Source organism: Coffea arabica, chromosome 10c, assembly GCF_036785885.1.
Source record: "Coffea arabica cultivar ET-39 chromosome 10c, Coffea Arabica ET-39 HiFi, whole genome shotgun sequence".
Lineage (NCBI taxonomy): Eukaryota > Viridiplantae > Streptophyta > Magnoliopsida > Gentianales > Rubiaceae > Coffea > Coffea arabica.
Window position 1 is genome coordinate 4,264,213 of NC_092329.1, and position 23,112 is coordinate 4,287,324.

Consider the following 23,112-nt stretch of genomic DNA (forward strand, 5'->3'; position numbering starts at 1 on the left):
GTTATGAATCCAACGATGATAGTATATATGACGTCAGTAGTGTAGGAAAGATTTACTCATTTTCTTTTCTTGATTACATTCTTTAACAGGTAAAGAAGGGTTTAACAAATCAAGATGCTCTCAGTAAGTAGAATTTTTTTTAATGCAAAACAAGACAGAACTTGCAGAGTCATCATCATTGACTCGCTGTCACTCTTGATTTTGGTCTACAATTTACAAACGAAACGAAACCAGACCATAATGCCTGATTAATTAATTGTAACTTTTACATGGGTTATCTATCTAGTAGGTGGAATTCGGAGTAACCCCAAATCGGTGCTAATGGTGGTGTTTAACTTCCCCTCATTTTCAGCTGGCCATGGAATTGATATTCAAAACTGATGGCTTGACTTCTGAGTTCGGACTTGCAATCAGCAACAAAGTATGTGTGGACTGCTAAGTTATCTTGTGTCGTGTAGTAGCAGCAGCATCGTCTCAAGAGGATACCCTCACAATCTTAGACTAGGACTGCTTGATGCTATTGTCGTATTACGGCCATAGGATAGCCCCATGGCGAAGTCCAGAAGTACATGGGAGCTTGTGTCATTGTGTGTGGAATTTTGTCACGGAATGGGCCAAACTACGCTTTAAGGAACCTTGAGACCGGAAAAACTGGGCTTTCTTCTGTCAACTTAACTAGTTTGAAGGGATGACAAAGTCAAGAGCCTAGCATGGGAATATGAACTGCTACAGAGAGATTATAGTGAAAATTGTCTCAAAAACAAGCCTGGAGCTTATCCAGAAGAACCCAGCAGAGAGCCCGCATCGTCACCTCATTTGGGCAAATTAGAAAGAAGCGGTGGGATTCCAAGCTGCAACACCAGTGCAGCGAAGGAAGTCCGTGCGCCGACCACCACCTAGCGAAGGAACTAAAGTTCGGAGCCCAAAATTATGCAAATAATGTACCAAATCTGCAGCACCGTGGATTTAAAAAACTCTATCTAAAACTATACTATCCCTTCCAAACAACGTCATTCATTTTTTCTTTTTTAAGCGCTATGCATCTTTATGGTTATTCAAGGGCATGGCATAAATCTTCTGGAATTTATTTTGTGGTGGTGGGAGATCATACTGAGTGCTAAAGCAAACCAATTTTTCCAACATAAGAGATAAACTAGAGATGCCAACCTATATTTGTCTATCTGATCAATACTGCAAAAAACGTTCATCTACTAGTTTTCTCATTGCTTTTTTTTTTCCCCTAGGAATTACTTGTTGCTTCCAGACAAAATCGAAAGATCGGCACATAAAAATGCCTTTCGTCCTAGAAGATATTAATGATGATACTTCCAGATTAATAAATGTTTCCAGTTGTAGCTTTCAGGTTTCAACATTTGAGATTAATGGTCAAGTCAGTAGTATTATTTGCGTCGTGGTCCAGTTGCCAGCTTGACCTCCCGAGGGTGAACTCAAGATTGAGCAGCATGCCGGAAGATGCCAACATTGACCTATTTGTACTATTACTATCTAGCTTCTTCTCCATTTTCCCGGACATATGGTGGAGTGAATCAATTCCGGCACCCTAAGACAAGTCCAATCAAAGAGGAGGAACAATGTGTTAAAATTAATGCTACTACTTATATAACTCTTAAAGAATTAGAAAAAAAAAAAAAAATGTGAGCCTAAACTTTTTGCCTCGAGAGACGGTAATACATGTGTAGTTACCTTTGTATCCTTGTCTCCATGTTGATAACATCTCAATGAATTTTCTTGACTTGGGTGGCACCATATATTTGTCCTTGGTGGCAACTCACATGAAGGTCTGTTCAGCCATATGTCAAGAATCAGATGTGAAGATCTTGAAGAAAACTTAAAATAGCAGGAATTTGATGGATGGTTGAACACAACTCATGATCTTTTACCACTAGGCATGTCCATTTTCCAATATCGGACAAAAGTAGAAATAAAACTTTTAGGATAACTTTTTTATATTCTATGCTGTCATACTATCAGTGTAATTTTTTTTTTTTTTATATATAGAAGTAGATTTAGATCATGTCACATGATATGAATTTAAATTTGAAATTCAAATCTTGCACATATGCCATATATCCAAAACTGTTTAGTGTAAAAAAAAAATTCACTACACTGTCATTACATAAAAAGTTAATCCAAACTTTTAATCCATGTAAAATGCTATTTTCTTCATTTCTGCAGTACAATTCTTTGCTGGCAAATTTCCTGATAGTAAATAATTACTTTGAATGATCATATCTGCGATTCTTTCATAATTAGTCTATATGAAAGAGTCCAACTAATTAAGTCGAGCCAATAGCGAAAGACTCCAACACTAGAAGCTAATAAGTAAACTAGTTTGCTAATGACTCGATTTCAAACTTCCTGCCGCATGCACGGTACGCTAATTGGCACTGGAGTCTTGAACTGAAATGTTGTATTTTGGAATCCTTTTCCTACACAAATAGCATCGAGGTTTGAACCGACTACCTGACCTTTTAGAGTGCCTTGAAATCCGTACGTGGACCATCTAAATCCTTAAAGTCTAAAGGTACGGTACAATACAATTGTAGTAGCATCAGATAATAATGCAACGGAGGATTCCAATATCCTGTAGGATATGGCTAGCATAATAACTCGGAACCCTGCTCCATTTGTTTGTTTATTGAATTTTCTCTTTTGGAAAGGACCGATGAATTGCTACCTTACTCATTTGAAACTATTATTCCTACCAAAAAGAGAAGAAAAAAAAAGTTGATTCCTTGCATTGCTAAATACAGCATCAGAAGAAACAAACACAGGAGTATGTTGGACCCGAAAAAGCCCCAAAGGCAAGGCATCTGTTTTGGTGTGTGACTCTGTGTAAAAGAGTGCCTGCATTCTAGCCCTGATGATTAGATTCCTTTCATGTGTGACCAAAAATCTTTCAAATGTTAATCATTTGTTTGAGGAATATGCTTTATGTAGCTTGTCAATTGAAAAAGTTGGAGGAGTACTATAAAAAACAAAAATGGAAAGACAGAATTGCTGCAGATTCTTCAGATGCACTAACTCACTACTCACTCACCTCTGAGCATTGTGTAGTGTTGTTGGTAGTGATGGTGATGATGATGGTAGTGAAATATTGATTGAATTTGCAGAAGGGTTGGAACCGGCCTTCTCACAAGACAGTTCCACGCCTGCTTCAAGGCTCTCAACTTCAGCCATCCCTGTCCCTTGGCTCAAAACCAAGTCTGTCTGCCCTGCAAAACACACAATCATAGAGCCATTGCGTTAGCTTTATCAGACAAATAGCAAATAATTCACATGTACTCCAACTCTATTAATTGGTCCATACCAAACTAGACTCATATTGTATTCTAAATTAAAAAAATAAAAAGAAAAATCCTCAAGTTCGATCAAAAACAAAAATCAAGATGGAAGTGAAGAAAAACTGGGGTCCTTGAGGCAAAAAATCCAATTACCTATTGGTCCTGCTGCTCCTTTGTCAGTGCTCTTTACTGTTCTATACATCTGCATGAACATCCACAGAAAAAAAGATCAAAAAAAAAATAGAAAAAGAAAATCACATTGGTAAGATTACTCTCGATTCTCAAGATGCTTTTTTGTCCTAACCGTGTGTACTAGTCCACCACAACCCACTCACACACATTCATATCGCTAATACTAAGACATCAGAAGAGTACAGAAGCAAACAATAAAATCAAAAGGAAGAATAAATGTTCCTCTTGTTTTCAAACAATACAAGATTGAGCACAGTAATCCCACCTGCAAATGACTCTTGACATGAGCTAGGGTTAGATCCTTGACGTTCATCAACTCCAGCACTGATTTTGGTGTAGCTCCTGGCGAAAAAATTATTGTCAGTACATCTAATTAGAACAAAAAAAAGAAAAAAAATTTCTCTTGAACACAGAGGTTATTGCAAATCAACGGCCTTTAATTCTCGTATTAGCATGAGAGGTCGATCAGTACTGTTACTATTTGTCTCGCGACTTCTTCCTTCCTAGCCTTCCTCTTTAAGAAAATTTAAACTAAAGCAAAAGGACAGTAGCAAGAAATCTGTCAGTATAGTATTTTGTTGTAAAACGTACTTTCATGGCCACCGAGGAGCTGAACTGCGTGAACAAAATGAGCATGAAGAGTTGAAGTCCATCGCATTCGAGGAGCTCTAACGCTTCTTTTAAGCCCATTTATCATTCTTGAATTTCTCTTGAAGTCACGTCCGTATATTTGAGGTTGATAATGGTGGTACGCTTGGAAATTTCTCGGAGGTTGGAGGGGAAGAGGATTGGAAACAGCCATGTCGAACCCTAGACTCAAAGTTGGATCGACAGAAGGATAACTTAAACTCCTTTCTGGATCAAACCCACCATTTTCATGGCTTAAATCGCTTCCGCAGCTTCCGGAATCAGTGGTCGAGCTACGGTCACTAGGATAAGAACTTTTCACCATCAATCCAATATCGTATCCTACTTCTTTGATATCATAATTCCTCAAGGATGGTGGACTGATTTGTAAAGAAAGATCAGGGAAACTAGAGCCTGTATTCCTCATGGAGTCCGTGCTAGTAAGCAGATTTGAAGTGTAAAAATTAAGAAGACGATGGGGTAGGACAAGCTTGGAACTTGGAGAAAGATCAAAAAGCAGGCGAATGAGAGTTGTGATTATATCATGATGAGTGGCTCATGATTATCTTGACTGTCTAGGGAGTCGAAGGAAAGGAGAAAGGAGAAACTACTCAAACTAGCTAGGCTTTTTTAGGAAGTGACTTAGAGTGTTCGATACTTATGAATAATAAAAGAAAATGCGTAGAGAATTGAAGGGATTGCTGGGACTACTGTCTATCTACTACCTCTAGACTCTAGTCAGAAAATTGGGATCTTTTTATGTATTTCGGGAGCGCGTGTGGATGAAAGGAAGGTACCAAGGAAAAGTTGTTGAAAAGGGTAAGAATGTGCATTTAAGGATCCAGTGGCACCGGATAAACCTCAAGGGACGGGTAGCTTTTACCTTATCACTTTCTAATGACGATGGGAAAAGGGGTTACCGAGAAATGTAATTATAACGGTGGGTTCAGGGTTCTGAACAGGAATGCTTGGAAGTCGAGAAAACAAAAGGGCTGGTCAGTTGGGAGAAGGAAATGGAGGGCTTAAGGAGAATGGGGTGGAGGATTGAACTGTCCAATGGAATATTAGAACGGGATTGAATACCCGCCTGTCTCACTGATGATGGATTGTGACTCATTTAATTCCAATCTCTTTTTGTTTTTTTATGGGACTATGCTGTTTTGTTTTAGGGTTCTTACGTTTTCCCCTGACCTTAGAATATTCCTAATCCTAAATGTTTTTTCACGAAAGAGGCTTCCGGGGGAGCAGCAGGCCGAAATATCCATATTTAAAGCTTCTTTTTACTTTCCACTCCTACACTTATTAATTAGTCCCCAGTCCTGACGCCCCTCCATAATGCATATATATCTTGCACTCCTGTCGGCTAGCTTCACTTGTGTAGCCTCAAACATGGTGTTTTACATGTTCATCTAACCTTTATTTTTTGCCTAGCCATAGTCCAAAAAATTGTTGCCAGCCTAGCTATTTGTTGACCATATTGGTAATTGTGGAAACCCTTTAGTCATTTCATTGAAATCCTATAGATCAAGTTAACACTATTCTGGTTTTGTCTCTCTATTTCTTTGGATAAGAAAAAAGTTTTGATGGATTTGTTCTCAATCAATGCATGCTTTCGGGGTCATAGGTTACTTAAAGGAGTTTTTTTTCGATCCTACGTCAATACAGTTCTCACATCAACAATGAGATTCGAACAAACGACATTTTTATTCTTTGGAGACATTTTACTTTTCTTTTAATCAGAAAGATACATAATTAGCTAGTTATGAGGGTTGGAGTACTATTTTAATCTTGGAGCTGGAGATTTTGGATCCGTTCACTTAGACATACGTTGCAAAAACTCCAAAGACCAATTATTTCCATGGCAATATTATGGACGTGGAAATCTAGAATCACCAAAAGTGTATCACCTTTTTGGCTTTCTCTCGCGCATATTATCTCCTTTTTTAAGGTCCAAAGGCTTAACATATATACTATTTCAATCTCAGAGACAATATCAGCTCCAAGATTCAACCTTTTGGCCTTTGGGATTTTGCTCTCTTTCCAAAAGAAAACTGTTGAAAATGTACAAGTACAGATTAAAGAGTCTAGACAATAGATGAGATGAGAATGGATGTCAGAGAGCATGGCTTGAACCTTCGGCGACACGAGGCCACAGACTCACATGTTGCTGAATCTGGCCCAGCTCCTTCCAAGTTCCAGACCACCATGCAACGCGCTAGCTGGCTTCTTAATTTCCTTTTCTATTCCTAATGCAATTTATGACACTTTTTTATTTACATGTATTTGATCCATCAGTTTGTTATACGGATAATGGATTAATCTAATGCAGCAAACTAGCAACAAGCATATTTGTTATTATGAGAGTTATGGCCATCTCAAGCAGATCATTTCGAACCCTAGATACAGTGATATGGTGACGGAGCCACATGCAATTGCATGCCTCTCAACCTTTGACGAGAAAAAAAAAATTAGTCCCTAAGCTCAGAAAGTTTAGCAATTTCTAACCTCAACAACTAAAAAATTGATAATCATTGCCAGAATTTTAGGTTGACTTAAATTTAATTCTGGAAGACATTTCAAAAATAAATTCTTTAGATGTTTCTATACTCAAATGTAAAGAATGATTCCCATTTCTAACTTCACGCACAATATCAACTTGAAAGCACATTAGACTTAGAAAAGAGCCATGATTAACATATATAGACATTCTTTGGTTAATTTTAACTATACCATCACTACATTTTGTATGTTGTCGGATGATTGATCCCTTTAACTCTCGAGTTTTGGCTCCGCTGCTAAATATACTCCCACCAATAGATACACAGCAATCCATATTTATGGTGTGTAAGCCAAATATTTTCATTGGTCAAATGCAATCATAAATCTAATGCCGTGGGGTGGATTAATTCTTCTCTCTGCCTACGCCAGTGGCAAATATCAAGCTTATTAGTAATTCTTTAAGAGGACTATAATTTAAGTTCTTCATTTTTTTTTTCTAATCCTACAATCTCAAATGAACTAAAAGAATGTGTTTATAACCATGATCACAAAAAATGAACAAATTATCTAATTTCCAAGCCAAAATTAGCTAGTTTGCATAAATATACAAGTCTGGTCAAATTTAGTGCATATATATAGTTCTTTTTGTCTGCCAAAAGGGAAAAAATGGTGATATAAACAAGCTTTTATTCACTATTCATGTCTATCTACCATTAACTTGAAGTACATAAATTGATCACCTGTGCAATCCAGTAGTATAGTATTAAATAACAGGCTCAAACAAAGAAAAAGAAAAGGTACTAGTAACTAGCAAGTAAGTGGGAGATTCTTGAAGATTGAAGAAGTGGAGTGGGAGTAGTTGTGATTTTTAGTCCACACTCAGAAAGAGAAAATACTCTAAAATCAACTGCTAGTATTTGTCTATTCCAGCAATTTGTCCCAACACCAATATTCCCGCTCCGTGTCCAAATATTCCCGGGTCAGGTCCACCTCCACCACCCTGTCGAGCCCGGGCCGGGCCGCGTGGATATCTGCAAAATTTACAATTAGAAAAAAAAATATATATATATATATATAATGTTAAAAAAAAAAAAAACCCCCACATTCCTCGGCGTCAACATGGTTCCTGTCACGTGAGTGACTTGTGGACGTGACCTTGTCTAGGCGATCGATATAGGTTCATTCTTTATTCTCTTCGCTTGTTATATTTTATTTTTACCATGTTCCTACATTCATTAATTAATTCACCACTAAATTAATACTAGTACTAATTCTTACATCTAATCTACTCTTAGCACCTCCCTATTTAATAATTTTTCATTCCCTAGATGGGTAGAAAAACGTTAATCATTTTGTTAATACTTTCCAAAGCCACGGTCAGCGCCAGATCCGCTCTAGATTCTCCGGGAAATGCAAAATATTCAGCCTCATTCTACTTCAAAATTTAATTCGTTATATAGTAAATAAATATCCACTTTGCCCTTTTCCTCTTTTGCGATCGTGTGTGTGTTGGATTGTGGAATGTTAAGATCTCGATCGGCTGACGATGAGGATAATAATAATCACAGTATCTGGTCAACATGTCTGTCTCTCCATGGCTGGCTTTTCGTTGTTTTCAAATGTTTGTGATGTGCTTTTGCTTAATATTCCATCTATATTCCTTGTGTTTGTCTTTATCGTCCCGTCTCAATTCTCATCTCCCCTGACCGTCCAACCATTTCCTTTATTTTATGGTAAATATGCCCGTCCACAACTTTTGTTTTATTCTTGGTTTTGCTCCTTTAGGACAACAAGTAGTGTTGTTGTTGTCAAAATTTTAACAAGGTCAATCGGTTACTACGATTGAATTTGAAACATGGAACTTGAGCAAGCTCCAGTCAATGTAAAAATTGACAGTAAAAAATGGTCAAAACTGGGTCATGAAGAATGAGCAAGAATCGACCGAATTCCAGAAGAACGAAATATGTTTTCCTTCTCTCCTTTTCTTTTGGAGAAAGTTCCAACCTTCATCATCTTTTGTTGCATTTCCTTTGCTTTTCTTAATTTTATGGGGTCCGAAGGAAATCAGTCGAATACATATAGTTACATCAGTGCACTCTCCATGTTGCTTAGTCGTCGGAATTTAACAGTATGCATGATTAATTGTACGCCTTTTCCATCAATGCATTAGCTTCTCCAATATACGTTTTTGAGTTGGTATTGATATGAAAATGTTAATAACAAAGAAAAACCATTCGTACATTATAACTGGATGATTAGTTAATGTAGAGAAATGATGGTTAATTTTTGTTGTCATGGTTGAAGAAGTAAAGTCTATATCCACGGAAGTTCGATTTACTCTCCAGTTGACTGGATTTAGTGTTGGTTCGAAGCGTTGACATCATGGCTCAAAGATGAAACAGCTAACTAATGACTACAAGATGAAGATGATTTCACACTGGAACTCTTTTTGAAGAACTGCTTCTTGTATTATTGCTCAACGTTTCTGGGTGAAACCTCTGTTAGACATGCCAAAAAGAAAGTTGCTATATATATAGACTAGTTTTTCAATGTAGTATTCACTTCCAAGATTACATTTGTTTATTTTAGCCTCATTGGCTACTCTCCATCTAGTGCTAAGACGGTTATGGGGTTCAAGTAGTACTCCAGGGACCGGATCCAGCCATGCATTAGTCTTCTTCGGCAGTGGCCAGAGCGGATAAGCATTGGCAAAAAAAAACTGCCAAATCAAGGAAATTGAGAAGTAGTTAAACCGTGGAGTCGTTCAAATTTGTTCTTGTTTTCTGTTTTAAATAACACTAATATATGGAACCCAATTTTTTATAGCTCGTGAACGGAAGCATTTTTGTGTGCATACGGGAACTAACAGAAAATTTTAAAAAAAATTTACTCCTATACAAATTTTTTTGACAAAAATTGTGAAAGGGCAAAACTTTTTGTTTTTTTTTCCCTTTTTGTGAGCTTTGTTTGAATTGCATTTTTTTGGATTTTTTTGTAGAAAAATTACTGTAGCGATTTGATATATATGAGATAAAAAGATAATTGAAAAATATGTTCACGAAAAATGTAGCAATTTTTCAAACGCGCAATTTTTAAAATACCTCACAAGGAGTAAAAGCAACTTTCTTTCAATCTTGAAGGTGCTCTCCCATACCTGCTCCTAATCAGATATCATACATGATAGTACCTAATTTTCTTGGCCCTCATTTCCTAGTTTACAAGAATCAATCTACCACCTACCTCCTCCTAGGTGCTTTGTATATTTCTTTCTTTAAGCAAGACTTCAAAATAAAGAGATTTTTACAGCCTAACCATGATCAATCATTAATGAAAGTAGCAGTGAATTAATGAAGTGGACTGCACAACTAGCGGGACGGTCATAACTCGATGCATTAACGGATTTAATACTCAAATCTTGTCTTAGACAAGTGTGCAATTACAGCTATAATGGTCAGAAGAATATTAGTTTGTTCTTAGGAATTCGCAATAGGAAGGATACAGACATATATGTTGCTGTGAAGTTTGAATTAATGTAAGCTTCTTCTTTCTTCTCCTTGAGTACGGTACACAAGAGAATTGAAGACAAAAAAGAAAGAAAGGAATCACCGGAATCAACGCCGTTTCGACTGACGAGAGCCATGAGCCGCGACATTACATCACACATTTACATAGACTAAACAAATTACTATTAGGGTTGGGCGCGGGCGCGGGAGCGACGTAGTTCTTCCCATGCAATATTCTGGGTACTAATCTTTCAGTCTTATCTTCTTAATTAGCCCCAACATTGCCGTTTGTCTTTACATGTTTCCAAGTGCAACTAGACCCTCGGCTGAAAATAATATATGATTCTTGGGTGCAAAAACATGGTGGTCAAAAACACATTGTAAGTAACATGGTAAAATGCTTTCAATAATTGAGAACCTAAAATTGGGGGGACTTCATTGATATCGATGGGAGACATCGTGATAGCTACATCTTCCCGCTAAAGCCAGCCAGGGCTAGCTAACTTCTTCATCTTAAAAACTTGGAAGAGTCTCAATACTATTGACTATTCAAAAGTTAATTAATGTTACCATTTTTCTCCACCCTCATGAATCAATAAATTTAGATCCATGTAGCTTAATGATCATCTCAATATTTTGTTCCATTATCTAACACCAAGTTTTTCTTTTTGGGTTATTATTCGGACAAATGCCATTTAATTTGGCCGATTTGCTGAACAAAGCGCTCGACTTAATCTTTACTTTACCCTTTTGTCGATCGTGTTTTTGTATAAGAAAATGTCTAAAGTTCTTTGAAATAAAGCGAAACTCAAAATCCCACTCCTCTCCTGTTAGAAATTTTTTTTTAAAAAAAGGAGAGAGGAAAAGAGAGAAGGTGTTATTCAAAGAAAAGAAGAAAAGAGCAAGGAGTTTGACCATTAGACTACTTCCAATTTCTGAGAAAAATAATTTTAACCCTTTAACTAATCTTCTTGTCGGTCGGGGAAAGAGTACAATATGAGATATTTTCTCTCTGATTCTGATTGGACTAACCAGAACTGTAAAACATGAATATTTCATCGCTCGGCTGTGAGTGCTGCTAAACAACACCGGCTCAATGGCCAAATTGTTAGACTAGTATAGAATTGAGATGCTGGGGAACAGATCTAGAACATTGTCATTTTCAGCGACTAGAGCTGTGGTTTTCCAATTAGAAGCATCGTACGTGTTAAAAATCTCATCCAAACAACCGAAATGCGAAAAGTGGTGTCTAAGTTATCCTGGTTTTGGTGCAAAGAAATTATATATATCACCCATCATTCCAGATAAACCCGGCATCCTGTGGCCTGCGCTAATGACAAGAGAAGCAGAAGAAACCATGTATAGGGATTCCTGGCAGGTTTAGTTGTCACTTATCTCATTTTCTAGAAGTCGAAGAAACAATAGTAATCCTCGTGTGCTACGCAAGATTTGAAGCCATATTTGTCCATAAACCCCACCAACCAGCCCATCAAATCAAGAGGAAAACATAAAGGAATGTCGAGTTAGCACTCGAAGTCCAAATCACAGAAATAATGATGCACTCGTTGAAAGTGGAAATTTGTGGCTAAGGAATAATATTTGATGGTTGGTGTAGGATTTGCCTGTCTTCCACCTGTGCCATATTGTCCTGACATCTAAGTAACTCGAACTGAAGGTGGACTGTATGGTTGAGCTTGATCTCGATCGAGAAGGAAAAAGAAAAAAGAGAGAATAAACTAGGGGACCTCCATATCTCCAACATATGGTTTCCCTGTGTGTAAACCTATCTACAAATATAAACGATTCTCATAATGATAAGAGATGGTATTATTTTTTAATTTTAATAAGAACTCTTATTTTCTCAATCGCCTGAGTGCTTTTTGAAAATTACACACTATTTTTAATAATTAATTACTTTTCTAAATCTATTATTGTTATTCTATCTCCCTGTTCCTGAAATCTCCATATTCCTAAATTTTTGGTATCTCCACCCATTTTGCTCGGAGAAAAAAATAGAGCTTTCGAACCAAACAAAATAGTCTACTATAGTGCTTTCTTATCTCAGTTAATAAAATAAATATTTGCTCTGAAGAAACAAATAGTCTGCTAGTACTTTCGACCTCCCAATCTCTGCCATAAGTGCGTGTGATCTTCTTGAAAGTTAACAACCGTGGAAGGTTCTTTATTCTTTTCTTTTTTCAAGTACTAAAGTCTAAAAGTCGAATCAGGTACAACGTAGACAAGATAAGAAGGGTGGAAGATGCCTTTTGCTGCAGCAGCGCATTAGTTTCCCTTGCATGCCATGCTAGTATACATATGAGCTCAATCAATAGAGAGTTCTTTGACGTAGATTGACACTCATGACTAACAACCTCACCAAAAGTTTGGGACCAACTCCTGCACATTTTAATGCACACCATGTGCTTCAATAGTTTCTGTTGAACTGGAAATTACTAGATTCAAGTAAGGTCATACGTACTAAAACAGAAATTGCCAGAACTATTTACTGAAAAACTTCTTGATGACCACATTTTACCCAACCAAATTACTGCATCAGTATTTTTTTTTTTTTTTTGATTTATTCTCTTTTCACTGCTATTCCTAATTGTTAAGTATGTATGACCTTTCATCTCTTCCTATTTAATTTTTGGACCGTCTCAGTCCTAAGGACCAAAAAAAAAACCCCATTAATATATTAGGTAGAAATATGAATGTCAAAATGATCCCTCATGCATGATCAGTTTTTTCTAGTCGTTCACAAAAGATTATCTGCTAAAATTGTACAAGACTAAAAGGTTAATTAAGCAGGAATAATTGTGCGCTAGGACAAAAAGAGGAGAACTCAGGCGGGATTATCTGAAACAGAAGATTCTTGTGCGGAATGTCGTCCAATTCTACTTGTAATTCCACTGAAGTCATTTTCTAAATCAATAGCGTGGTATGGTCATATGTTGATGGACATTTTATGCCTTCTGCCGCACCAAAAACCTATTATACTCTTGTGTCTTTTATCTTTGTCATCATTACTCATAGAAAAATCAAGAATCCTACCATCTAAATATCCATTACTGCTCAACATCCTATCTGCTAGGATGTATGAAATCTATTTGTGTCACTTTCTTCGCCCACTAAACTTGGAATGATGCTAGACATCCAAATCTATTTTAAGCCTGATAATCATTGAAATGGTAATTATTGGAATTAATTATATTACTCATCACTATCCATAAAGTTGAATTTTGAACTGGTTAGCACTTTCTCCCTGTTCTTTTTTTTTTTTTCTTGGACGTTTAGTTTTCGACATCCTTGTCGCTCTGGCAATGACTTGGTTTTTCAAATGAAATGTTCCATTTTCTCCCACGTAAACCAAATTCAAGGATTTGGATAAAAACATGCATGCAAAATGAGAATGTCTTAAATTTTAATCGTACCTCTTATGTATTGTTTTAAAATCGACAGAAAGAGTGAAACTAGAAGCATTAGTGTGCGATAGTTAAGACGTACTTGAGGGAGACGAGAGTTTTAGCCTTTTTAGCTTATCCTAATTACTTCGACAGATATTAGTCAACAATTAAGTCAATCTGAGCAGAATATTGTTCAAGAGGCATTTCTTTTATCGACCATAAAGAACAAAAATGCATGTACTAAGACAATAATATATATATATGATGTCACTTTCAAGAAAACAAAGGCAATGAAAACAGTAATATAAGCTTATGGCATCCAAGTGTTGCATGGGAATGAAAAAATAACGTCTAATCTTAAAAGCACGTAAAACCATCAGGAAGATGTAAATCATTAGCGATAAACTGGTTCCTAAGGCCAGCATATGCTATGGATAGGGTAACTGGCCGGTTTAGGAATCTTTAAGTTGCCAAACGTATGTAAGATGGTCCTTAATTTCCCTTTCAATTATTTATCAAAACCTTTTTTTTTTCCTTTCAAACAATAACAAAACATTCTTCAAAAAAAAAAAAAAAGTAAGAAAAATACCATTGACACATCAGCTCCAACTATATCTATTAACCGAAAAACTACTCTCTCTAGGAGTTAATCATATCCCCGTAATTTCTTTTATTATTATTCCATTTCCTAATGGCCAAGTTTGAGGAGGATAAAGGATCTAACCTCCTTTTACGTAAAAGGTCAAACTAAGAATGATTAGTCGTCTGAGAAATAAATGCGTCTTTCATTATTTCTGACATCTTGTCTTCCCACATATCCGTGCGGGTAAGTAATTCCAACAGAGAAGAAGTTGACTTCAACTCCTTGTCAAATGATCTAGAGATAATACATATTATTCCCTATTATTCCTAAGTTAATGGTAACAGTTCTCCAAATTTTACATGATTGAAGTTAATAAAATTTCAGGATCCAAAACGCCGCCACGTATTTCATCCTCCAGCGGTAAATTTAACTTGAGAATACGATACTCAAAGGCTTAAAACTTTACAAACTTTATAGCTATCGTTACCTTTTTTATTAATGATTTAATGTAAGTCTCTTTGTTACCGACAAAAAAATTTTTTTAAAAAAAACAATTAATTTTTTGAAAATCTCCAAATCACCCGTCCATTATGCATGGACTGGATTAGCCCATTAGCTCAAGTTAGTTTCGCCTGGGAATTCAAAGTAGAAGCATGATGGGCTTGGAGGCTTCCTCTGCCAAATCTACAAGTATCAAAACTTACAATGATCCAGAAGCCGAGTTGTAGCCTGTTGGACTTGAAACCCCAGACAGTCCAATCTTGAAACAATACCCAACCCAAAAGGACTGCAAGAAACAACAATCACCGCTAGTCTGAACTTCCAACCGCCGATCTCCAAAACAGCAAAACAAAATTCCAAAGCACCGTCTCGATTCCAACTCCACTCTTATCTGGTTTTCTTGAGGGAACATGACGGTGTTTCACTTCTTCAATTGTGCAATTTTAACGTTCGGCCCTCACGCCGTTTACTACTCCGCTACTCCCTTGTGAGTTTTCTTCTCCAATCTCCCTTTACTTTTATCACAATTTCCCTGTTGTTTAGAGTATCCCTTTGATCTGTTTTAACGAACCCATGTTTTATATTTTCAATTAAAATGTTGTATTAATTGTACAACATAGCTGTTATTAGCTTAAATTGTCATTATGCATCTGGGATTTTTTTAAAAAAATTAGAGGTTGTGATTTAGTTTGATTATTAGTTCAAGTGGGATACGTGTACTCAACGAGACATCCATAATTGTGTAGCTTACAGTAATTAGTTGGAGTCTATAATTATATCAGTAATCGGGCTTTTTTTTTAATTTGACATTAATTGTGTTTGAACCACGGGAATGAGAATAGGTTAGTGCCATGGCATTGAAGGAAACCTAGTCTTTAGATGCAATTTGTTCTATATTTTACCTTTTTGCTATGCTTAGTTGCTGTATGAGTAATATCTTTTGTTTAAGCCAACAATCCAAATTAAATGACTCGTTGTTCAATTGTATTTGGTCAGATGAATTTTCTTTGTATATCTAGTTGCTTAGCAGTATGGGAAAAAGTTGAAGGAGTTATAAAATGATGAGTCAGTACTAGTATGTGGATTTTGGATTCTACCCCAAGGACTTGCAAGTTTTTTGATAGGACATGCGAGATGTGGATACTTATTCGAGATTTATGGTTTTATGTGTTTTCTTAAGCTTTTTGTGTTAAGGCCCATTAGGGATATTGTATATGTAGCAAATTGAAACACTATCCTGTAACATGGTGAAGGTCCGAGTATGATACGCTTGGGACTTCCATCAAAGCTGCTGTCGTTTATCTTGGAACAACTCTCATAAAGGTCAGTACTTGTGCACTCATATCCTTAACGTGAATTTGAAGTTCCACCTGTCAAATATATGTGAACTTTGAAGATAACATTTCATTCTTTTCCAACATTTTCTTCTCAGCTTGTTTGTCTGGCAACATTTCTTAAAGTATCGGAGAGTGATAGTTTTGATCCATATCAGGTAGTTTTCACCACATTTTCTCTTCCTCTTTGTCTTATATGCTATCATATATTCTCTTACTGGTGGAGCTTAGGTTGTGGATGGAGGATCATTTGATGATTGTGTCTTTGTTTGGAGTATCTTTTGCCGAACTCATTGTATTCTTTCATGACGTTTGGCGATTTACTGTGTTAAAAACCGGTAGACATTCCATTTTAATGCATACTCCAGGATCTTGTAGCTTAATTTTACAGATTACAAAAATGCAGGCCAATAATTTTTCTTCCATTTTTGGTGAAAAAATCCCCAAGTTCATTTTTAGCTGATTCAGAATAAATCCCATATGCATACTAATTAAGTACAAAACTAAGTGTATTGTATGCCTCATTACTTTTTGTCTGATCCACGTACTATATATGTCAAAGTATGACTTGTATGATGACATATGTAATTCTTGGTTCATATTCCCATTCTGACGCTTTTTACATGTGTTTCATCTATACTGTATTCCGAAAGTGAAAACGATATTAATGTGTTTTCTCTATTTTCTAAAATAAAAGGGGGATAGACCATTTGTATTACTTCTTAGGAACATTCATTGCTGTAACAAATCGTGACCTTGCTCTGATCCTGATTATTCTAAAAAAATTGATGGACAGTTTTTTGTTTATTCTAACAACAATGAATTTCTTTTGGACCAGGAATTATTGAAAGCTTTAATTGGGTTTATAGATGTTGCTGGGCTTTATTTTGCCTTGACGCAACTGACCCACAGGAACATATCTCAAAATCACAAGTTTCAGGCTGTTGGACTAGGTGAGTAACTTTAATTTCTCCATGTGAGAAGGTCTTATCTTCTCTCTTTCTTCTTCTCACCTAGGAAATTGGACCTACAAGACAGTGATGTATTTGCTCTGTCACTTCATATGTTAACTCAAGTTGAAAAGAGTGTTGGTGCTTTTACAATTCGACCTGGACCAGTTTGATTGAGCATTGGGTTTGATGTTGGCCATGACTGGATTGTTATTGATCTTGCTTTTCTTCAATAGTATATGTTGTTACATATTCCAAATAGTCACAAAATTCTCTCTGGTCCAAACTCAATACATTACCGTAACACAAAGGGGAAAAAAAAGGGGGAAATTCTTTGGGTTCACTCTGATAGGCTGAGAACAAGCTAGCTTGTCTAAAATGGGTATGATGATTGTACAGTTAGCATAACTTCCTTATGAATAAAGAGTTTTAGATTTTTATAATCCAGTGTTTACAAACTACCATAATCCTAATTTATGTAGCATTAGCATTAGCATTTGAGCATCTTTGTCGTTAGAAATCATGATATCATAGAAGGATATATTACTCCATGTTTAGACTGATTATTTATCGGACACTCATGTACCCCTTGATATGTTTATTAGGATCACTTCCTCAGTTACGTACAATATCTGTATATTATGCGCTTTTGCGGCTGTTTATTCTTGATGAAAGCAACCATGTTTAAGCATGTCTTCTTTTCCTTCCAAACTTTAAACATGACTCATGAAATAGGATGAAATCTAGTGGTGGATGGATGATCCTGATTTTGTGCTAAATAGTTCATTGTATTTCTGGATAAATGCTCTTGATTTTGCACTAATAGTTCATTGTTTGCAATATCTGTACAATATCTGTATATTTTGCGCTTTTGCAGCTGTTTATTCTTGATGAAAGCAACCATGTTTAAGCATGTCTTCTTTTCCTTCCAAACTTTAAACATGACTCATGAAATAGGATGAAATCTAGTGGTGGATGGATGATCCTGATTTTGTGCTAAATAGTTCATTGTATTTCTGGATGAATGCTCTTGATTTTGCACTAATAGTTCATTGTTTGCATGTCTTAATACGATAAACAATGTATACGGTGTGCAAAATTATTTGTGTCGGTCTTGGGATTGGTATGTGTAAATGTCATGTATGGCATATTTTAGTTTATGTATTGTATTAATTCTTGTAATTGCATATGATGACTTAGCTGAAGAAAGTAAAGCTGCTAATCTTGCTACACATTTTCGCCTATAGTTTATGTTAACCAGGAATAACTGCTGCTGCATAAGTATTTTCTTAACAACGAGGTTTATTTTTCTGTTGACAGGGTGGGCTTTTGCTGATTCTGTTCTTCATAGGTTGGCACCCCTTTGGGTAGGTGCTAGAGGTTTAGAGTTCACATGGGACTACATTTTGCAAGGACTAGAAGCAAATGCAAATTTGGTAATTAGTTTCTGTACTTGATAATTTAATTGTTAAAAGTTCAGTCGCGATATAGGATTACATGTTGGAGCGGACGATATTTTGCAGACAATGAAAAGTTGTGTACTTGAGACTTTTCTAGTCCTTGAACTAAATCCTTTTCCTGCCGTGTTGTTCTCTGTTTATTCAGGTTTTGAGTATATCACTTGCTGCTTTGGGGTCTTTGATGTGGCTTCGGAAGAACAAGCCCAAGACATTGATCCCTATCATATACACGTGTGCAGGGATTGTTGCGACAATGCCATCAATAACGAGGTTCGCTTTTTCCTCACTTATTTCCTCCTCCACTTTTAAATCAATGGATGTTAATTTTTCAGTGTTGGTGGGTGTGAATTGAATTGCCACATTGGCATGGTTCTACATGACAAATGGGAGTGCATGAATGAATATTTAAACTACTCTTTCATCCCCGACTGAAGATAAGTTGTAGAGAATTGCAGTAGTACAATTCCGTAAAGATTGAGCTGTCTTCTGCATCATCTGTCGCATAATTTAATTTTGAAGTTGGCCTCATGGAACTATGTTATTGCTGCAGCTACTTGAGGCGAGGTTTGGGATGGCAGTTACCGAAAGTAGTAGGCTTTGAACTTTTCACCTCTTTGGTGATGGCTTTTATCAGCTGGCAGCTCTTTGCTGCATGTCAGAGGCCATCGAGCTAAGCAACAGCGAATTTACAGATGAGGAAATGGGCTAGTTCTCTGTGGTACAAGCATTCTTAATGATTGCCTTTTTCTTTCGAGGCTGGTTTAGGAATATAAAGGCGTTGTATCTTTCTCTTGTGGAATTTCGTGTCCCAAGGGATTTTGGATTATGCATTTGCAAAATTTTGCAGCGATATGCAATTTAGGGGGTCCTTTACCAACAATCACTTTGCAGTTTACATGTGCGGTTGATGGATCTTTCATTCCAAAATGACTTGAATGCTCCATCGCTTTTTTATGTACTCGAAAAAAGATTGTTGTTACCTCATATCACTTTCACTCACATTCGTCGTCTTAAAACCCACTTAACAAACACTGATAAGAGTGCATATTCTGAAGGTGAAAAAAGAAACAAGAAAACTTGGCCAGCTGATCAGTGTCCCCAAACCTGACTGACAATATAGTGCTAATGTCGTCTTTACTGTCACCCATAAAATGTAGAACTAATGGAGAATTAACCTGGGAGTCCATTTGATCAACCATACAAGCTGCTAGGAAAGGATAAGAAAAGGATGGCTACATACATGAAGTGTAAGGTTCTAGAGGATATACAGCATATTTTGTTTTAAAATGGATTAGAAAGCACACACAAGAAAAGGATGGAAGAGTTTACCATCTCACTGCAAAAGCAAAAACCATTAAACGGAGCTATGATAGAGCTGAAAATACTTCAAAATAAAGGCCTGCATTACATCCAGGTGCATTAAACACATCTAAGCATAGGCAAACCCAACTTCCAAGCTCAAAACGTTAATGCCCTTCTTAATTCTTGCCCTCATATCTTCATGGGCTTCCTACCCTTCAGATTGATCGGAGGCAGCCGAGTAACCGGAATCACACCCTCTACCACTTTGAAGATGCTGACGTCCATTACTATGTCATCTGTTGCTCCGGTCACAAGGTTGAACAGACACACATCGAATTCTTCAAGGAAATTTTCATGTACAAATCTTTTCCAACCGCCCGCCAGTCCACCTGTACGATAATCCCTCTTATAGAACCTGACCTTCCAAGTTTTGTCTTTCACTTGGAGCGTAAGATCTTGGCTTCTGTTAGGCATATATTTCGTTGCCCATTCAGATGGAATTTGCTGCCATTACAATATAAACAATTAAAATCTTCAATTCTAATCATATTTCAAAGATAGGAATACACAAACACATACATTCAACAGAGCACTTAACAAAGTATATAACCAGAAAGTTTATCAGCAAAAGTTTACCAGATAAAATCCCCTGTAAACATGTGTCGGCCGCATGACAACTATAAAGGAGTTTTCAGATGCTGATGCACATGCCATCTTTAGGGCCTTATCTTTATCTTCCTCAGTCACTTGCCTCCTGTGCGACGCCGGGCCAGAAAAAACACTCCGATTGATGGAACCTTTTTTTTTTTATTGAAGTCAGAGTAAGTCAACAAGCATCACATTGAAATGTTGGATTCTTCCCAACAATTGAGTGAAGAGTTTTTTACTGCATTTGACATTATAACAATCTAAAACCAACTATGTGCTACAGGAATTGAAACTATTATAGACTTTTGCCTTTAACCTATGTATCCGACACCACAAGGCTCTTAACTAAATTTGGATTTCTCTAAAGATACTTACTACATGTTCCCCGTTGCCGTCCTCGAGACCTTGGCGGCAAAGCACCATGCTTTCTAGGCCTTTTTGATGGGGTAGACTCAGAAACGTCATGTGAAGCTTCATTAGTAACTTCAATAGTTTCTGTAGAATTATCCTTTCTTTTGCATCCACCATCGGTCCCTCCATTCTCGCATCTTTTTATGAAATAAGAACTCTCTTTCTCGCATAAGCTTTGATAGTCAAACATCAAAACATCAAATCGCGAAGCCCCAACGTACTTAAAAATTAAGACATCATTTTCCTTCAGAGAGTGATCTACAACAAACTTTTTCCATCCTTCTTTCAAATATAGTGTATCATCAATCATTGTTAATCCAGCCTTCCATTCTAGGCCACTAGGACCTTTGAGTGAAACGGCTCCTACTAGCTTCTCTTTCAAATTGTTGGCAAATTTTTGGGGAATAGCCTGCATGTTTGGTTAAATTACAAATTTTAGAGCACTGAATTTGATTGTGGGAGAGTGAATCAGATGAACAGAAATAAATAAATAAACATATATGTGTGTGTGTGTGTGTGTATGTGTGTACATACATACAGATATCTTGTTTTCGTTCCTGCTAATGGTGACGGTTCACAAGTACAACCTTCTTGAGAACAGATAATACTACCTATGTAGTGTATTTAAATTGAAAATTTTCTCTCATGTTGTTCTCAAGTTTATTTTCTTCTCCATTGTTCATCCCAACTGGTATGTGAATATACTGCTTCCTTTTTCCAATGTACTGCTAAAATGCACAAACGGGTGAGGATTTAAAGCCTATTTTTTGTAGATGAACAACCAAAAATTTTTTTTTTAAATAATTACAATGATAAATTGAAAAAAAAATTTAAAATCATTACAAGTCAATTTCTATCTTGGATGATGAAAACGGGTTAAATTATCCAAATCCGGAGGAGCCAGCAGTCCCCTCCTTTTTTTTAATTTGACTGTTGATAACAAAATCAACTAGTAGTACAAAAAAGTGAAACCGGAGGCATGCATGGCAAGTAGCAGCAGGCATCTTTTCTATGTTTCTTTAGGCCTTGAAAGAATGCAACAAAACTACGCAGGGGGAAGGGGGGGACTAAAAACTTACAAGTTGGTTTCGATAATTACGGCCAGAGAGAGTTTGAAAGAACTGAGCTGACTGAAAATGGGACCAGTAAATTTCTTCCTCCCACTTCCTACAGGCCCTGCCATCATCTCCCATTTTTCTTCCACTAATCAGCTTTATTCTTCCTCCTGAAATCAAACCAGACAAAAACAAGAAAAACCCTCAACCAGAAGCCAAAAAAAAAAATGGAAGATCATTACAGATAGAATTGAGATGACGAGAAGGTAGAACCAGATGAGAGAAAATCTCAACCATAAAGCCAGAAGGTTACCTTGCCTAACTATTTACTTACTGGTTAAAGTACGATCACATACCATCCGATGACTTATTAAGTAAAATGATCGTCTAACTTGTAGACGTGGGACTGTGGGAGTGGAATTCTCAACTGATGGGGACACATGGCGGGATGTCGTACTCTCTCTTTAACACGGATATTGCATTTGCAATTTTGCTTTTTTGCATGCACCGAAGCCGAAGCGTAACCCCCGATCCATCCATTCATTCAATGGTCATTTTTGTTCCTCCCTCCATTAATTTGCACTCTTCCGTTACATTGCAACATCAGCATAGTGTGAGACTGAGGGCACTTTCCTCTTGTACGCCTGGTACTTTTACGCCAGTTTAACAGCCACTTGTTAACACATAAAAATTGAAGAGATGTTTCTTGAGAGGCAACATGAAATTTTCCCCTATTCTCTAAGTTTGTAACGTGAATAGGGGACATTAGAGTAATCAGTATAACTTCGACAGTGCATCTTCAGGTAATCACAATTAATTAATGAGAAACAAAAAATGTCCATTTGCAATGTGCTACTTGATTCCCATTTTTTTTTTCCGACTGCAAAATTGACTTCTTGATTTCCGGGGAGCCTGGATTGGAAGAGTTCGACCCATAATCAGACGATATTGAAGGTGCATTACACAATTTATCTGACGGGTTGCATGGAACTGGAACAGTCTCTATAGCTCCCCACCGGCCAAGTAACATTTCACTCTGGACTGGAGCCGTGTCCTGCAGAGGCCGGAAAGGAACGAAGCAAATTCCCGGAGAAAGGTTTTTTCTCATACAGCACCTTGAGCCCGAGATCCAACCCGGCTAACAGAGGCATTATCCAATTCGGAGTAGAGTTATTACTTACTAGCCATGCAATAAAGAGGACTCTCAAGCTCTCCCAATTTTCCTTCCTTTCCAATCTACCTTGAACACCTTTCTTTTCCCCCTTGGATAATCGTCTGACTAACTTAAAATGGTAAAAAATGATGTTAATAAAATCATGGTTAGTCACTACATCTATA

At 36.8% G+C, this 23,112-nt stretch overlaps 3 protein-coding genes across 7 annotated transcripts; 1 reads left to right on the plus strand and 2 right to left on the minus strand.

Annotated features, from left to right (window-relative positions):
- Positions 1-640: 640 nt before the first annotated feature.
- Positions 641-5,130, minus strand: LOC113714351 (probable transcription factor KAN4). Its single transcript, XM_027238155.2, has 6 exons — positions 4,089-5,130; positions 3,763-3,839; positions 3,459-3,507; positions 3,062-3,236; positions 1,705-1,801; positions 641-1,561 (listed from the first exon to the last, which is right to left on the minus strand). The coding sequence occupies exons 1-6, from the start codon at positions 4,549-4,551 to the stop codon at positions 1,367-1,369; spliced, it is 1,056 nt and encodes a 351-aa protein (XP_027093956.1). The 5' UTR covers positions 4,552-5,130; the 3' UTR covers positions 641-1,366.
- A 9,775-nt stretch (positions 5,131-14,905) lies between these two features.
- LOC113713446 (uncharacterized) lies at positions 14,906-19,238 on the plus strand. Its single transcript, XM_027237175.2, has 7 exons — positions 14,906-15,101; positions 15,868-15,937; positions 16,047-16,106; positions 16,787-16,901; positions 18,219-18,334; positions 18,504-18,628; positions 18,909-19,238. Exons 1-7 carry the CDS (start codon positions 15,025-15,027, stop codon positions 19,030-19,032), a joined length of 687 nt encoding a protein of 228 aa, XP_027092976.1. The 5' UTR covers positions 14,906-15,024; the 3' UTR covers positions 19,033-19,238.
- Positions 19,239-19,576: 338 nt separating this feature from the next.
- LOC113714350 (B3 domain-containing protein REM16-like) lies at positions 19,577-22,536 on the minus strand. 5 transcript variants are annotated; one of them, XM_027238153.2, is made up of 5 exons: positions 22,131-22,536; positions 21,799-21,944; positions 20,684-21,128; positions 20,297-20,457; positions 19,577-20,164 (listed from the first exon to the last, which is right to left on the minus strand). In XM_027238153.2, exons 2-5 carry the CDS (start codon positions 21,910-21,912, stop codon positions 19,850-19,852), a joined length of 1,035 nt encoding a protein of 344 aa, XP_027093954.1. In that variant the 5' UTR covers positions 21,913-21,944; positions 22,131-22,536; the 3' UTR covers positions 19,577-19,849. The 5 variants fall into 5 exon arrangements, with proteins under 5 accessions (XP_027093954.1, XP_027093952.1, XP_027093953.1 ...); XM_027238151.2 differs by having other exon boundaries at positions 22,109-22,533; XM_027238152.2 differs by having other exon boundaries at positions 22,088-22,527.
- Positions 22,537-23,112: the final 576 nt, after the last annotated feature.

Excerpts from the sequence above, each read along its gene's own strand:
- LOC113714351 (XM_027238155.2), bottom strand. The coding sequence starts at position 4,551 with ATGAGGAATACAGGCTCTAGTTTCCCTGATCTTTCTTTACAAATCAGT. Across the intron at positions 3,840-4,088 it reads GCTCCTCGGTGGCCATGAAA|GAGCTACACCAAAATCAGTG; the intron begins GTACGTTTTACA and ends TTTTTTCGCCAG. Across the intron at positions 3,237-3,458 it reads AGGAGCAGCAGGACCAATAG|GGCAGACAGACTTGGTTTTG; the intron begins GTAATTGGATTT and ends TGTGTTTTGCAG.
- LOC113713446 (XM_027237175.2), top strand. The coding sequence starts at position 15,025 with ATGACGGTGTTTCACTTCTTCAATTGTGCAATTTTAACGTTCGGCCCT. Across the intron at positions 15,102-15,867 it reads TACTACTCCGCTACTCCCTT|GTCCGAGTATGATACGCTTG; the intron begins GTGAGTTTTCTT and ends AACATGGTGAAG. Across the intron at positions 16,107-16,786 it reads ATAGTTTTGATCCATATCAG|GAATTATTGAAAGCTTTAAT; the intron begins GTAGTTTTCACC and ends CTTTTGGACCAG.
- LOC113714350 (XM_027238151.2), bottom strand. The coding sequence starts at position 22,133 with ATGGTATGTGATCGTACTTTAACCA. Across the intron at positions 21,945-22,108 it reads ATGTGATCGTACTTTAACCA|GAGGAAGAATAAAGCTGATT; the intron begins GTAAGTAAATAG and ends GTTTGATTTCAG. Across the intron at positions 20,165-20,296 it reads TTTACAGGGGATTTTATCTG|CAAATTCCATCTGAATGGGC; the intron begins GTAAACTTTTGC and ends TTGTAATGGCAG.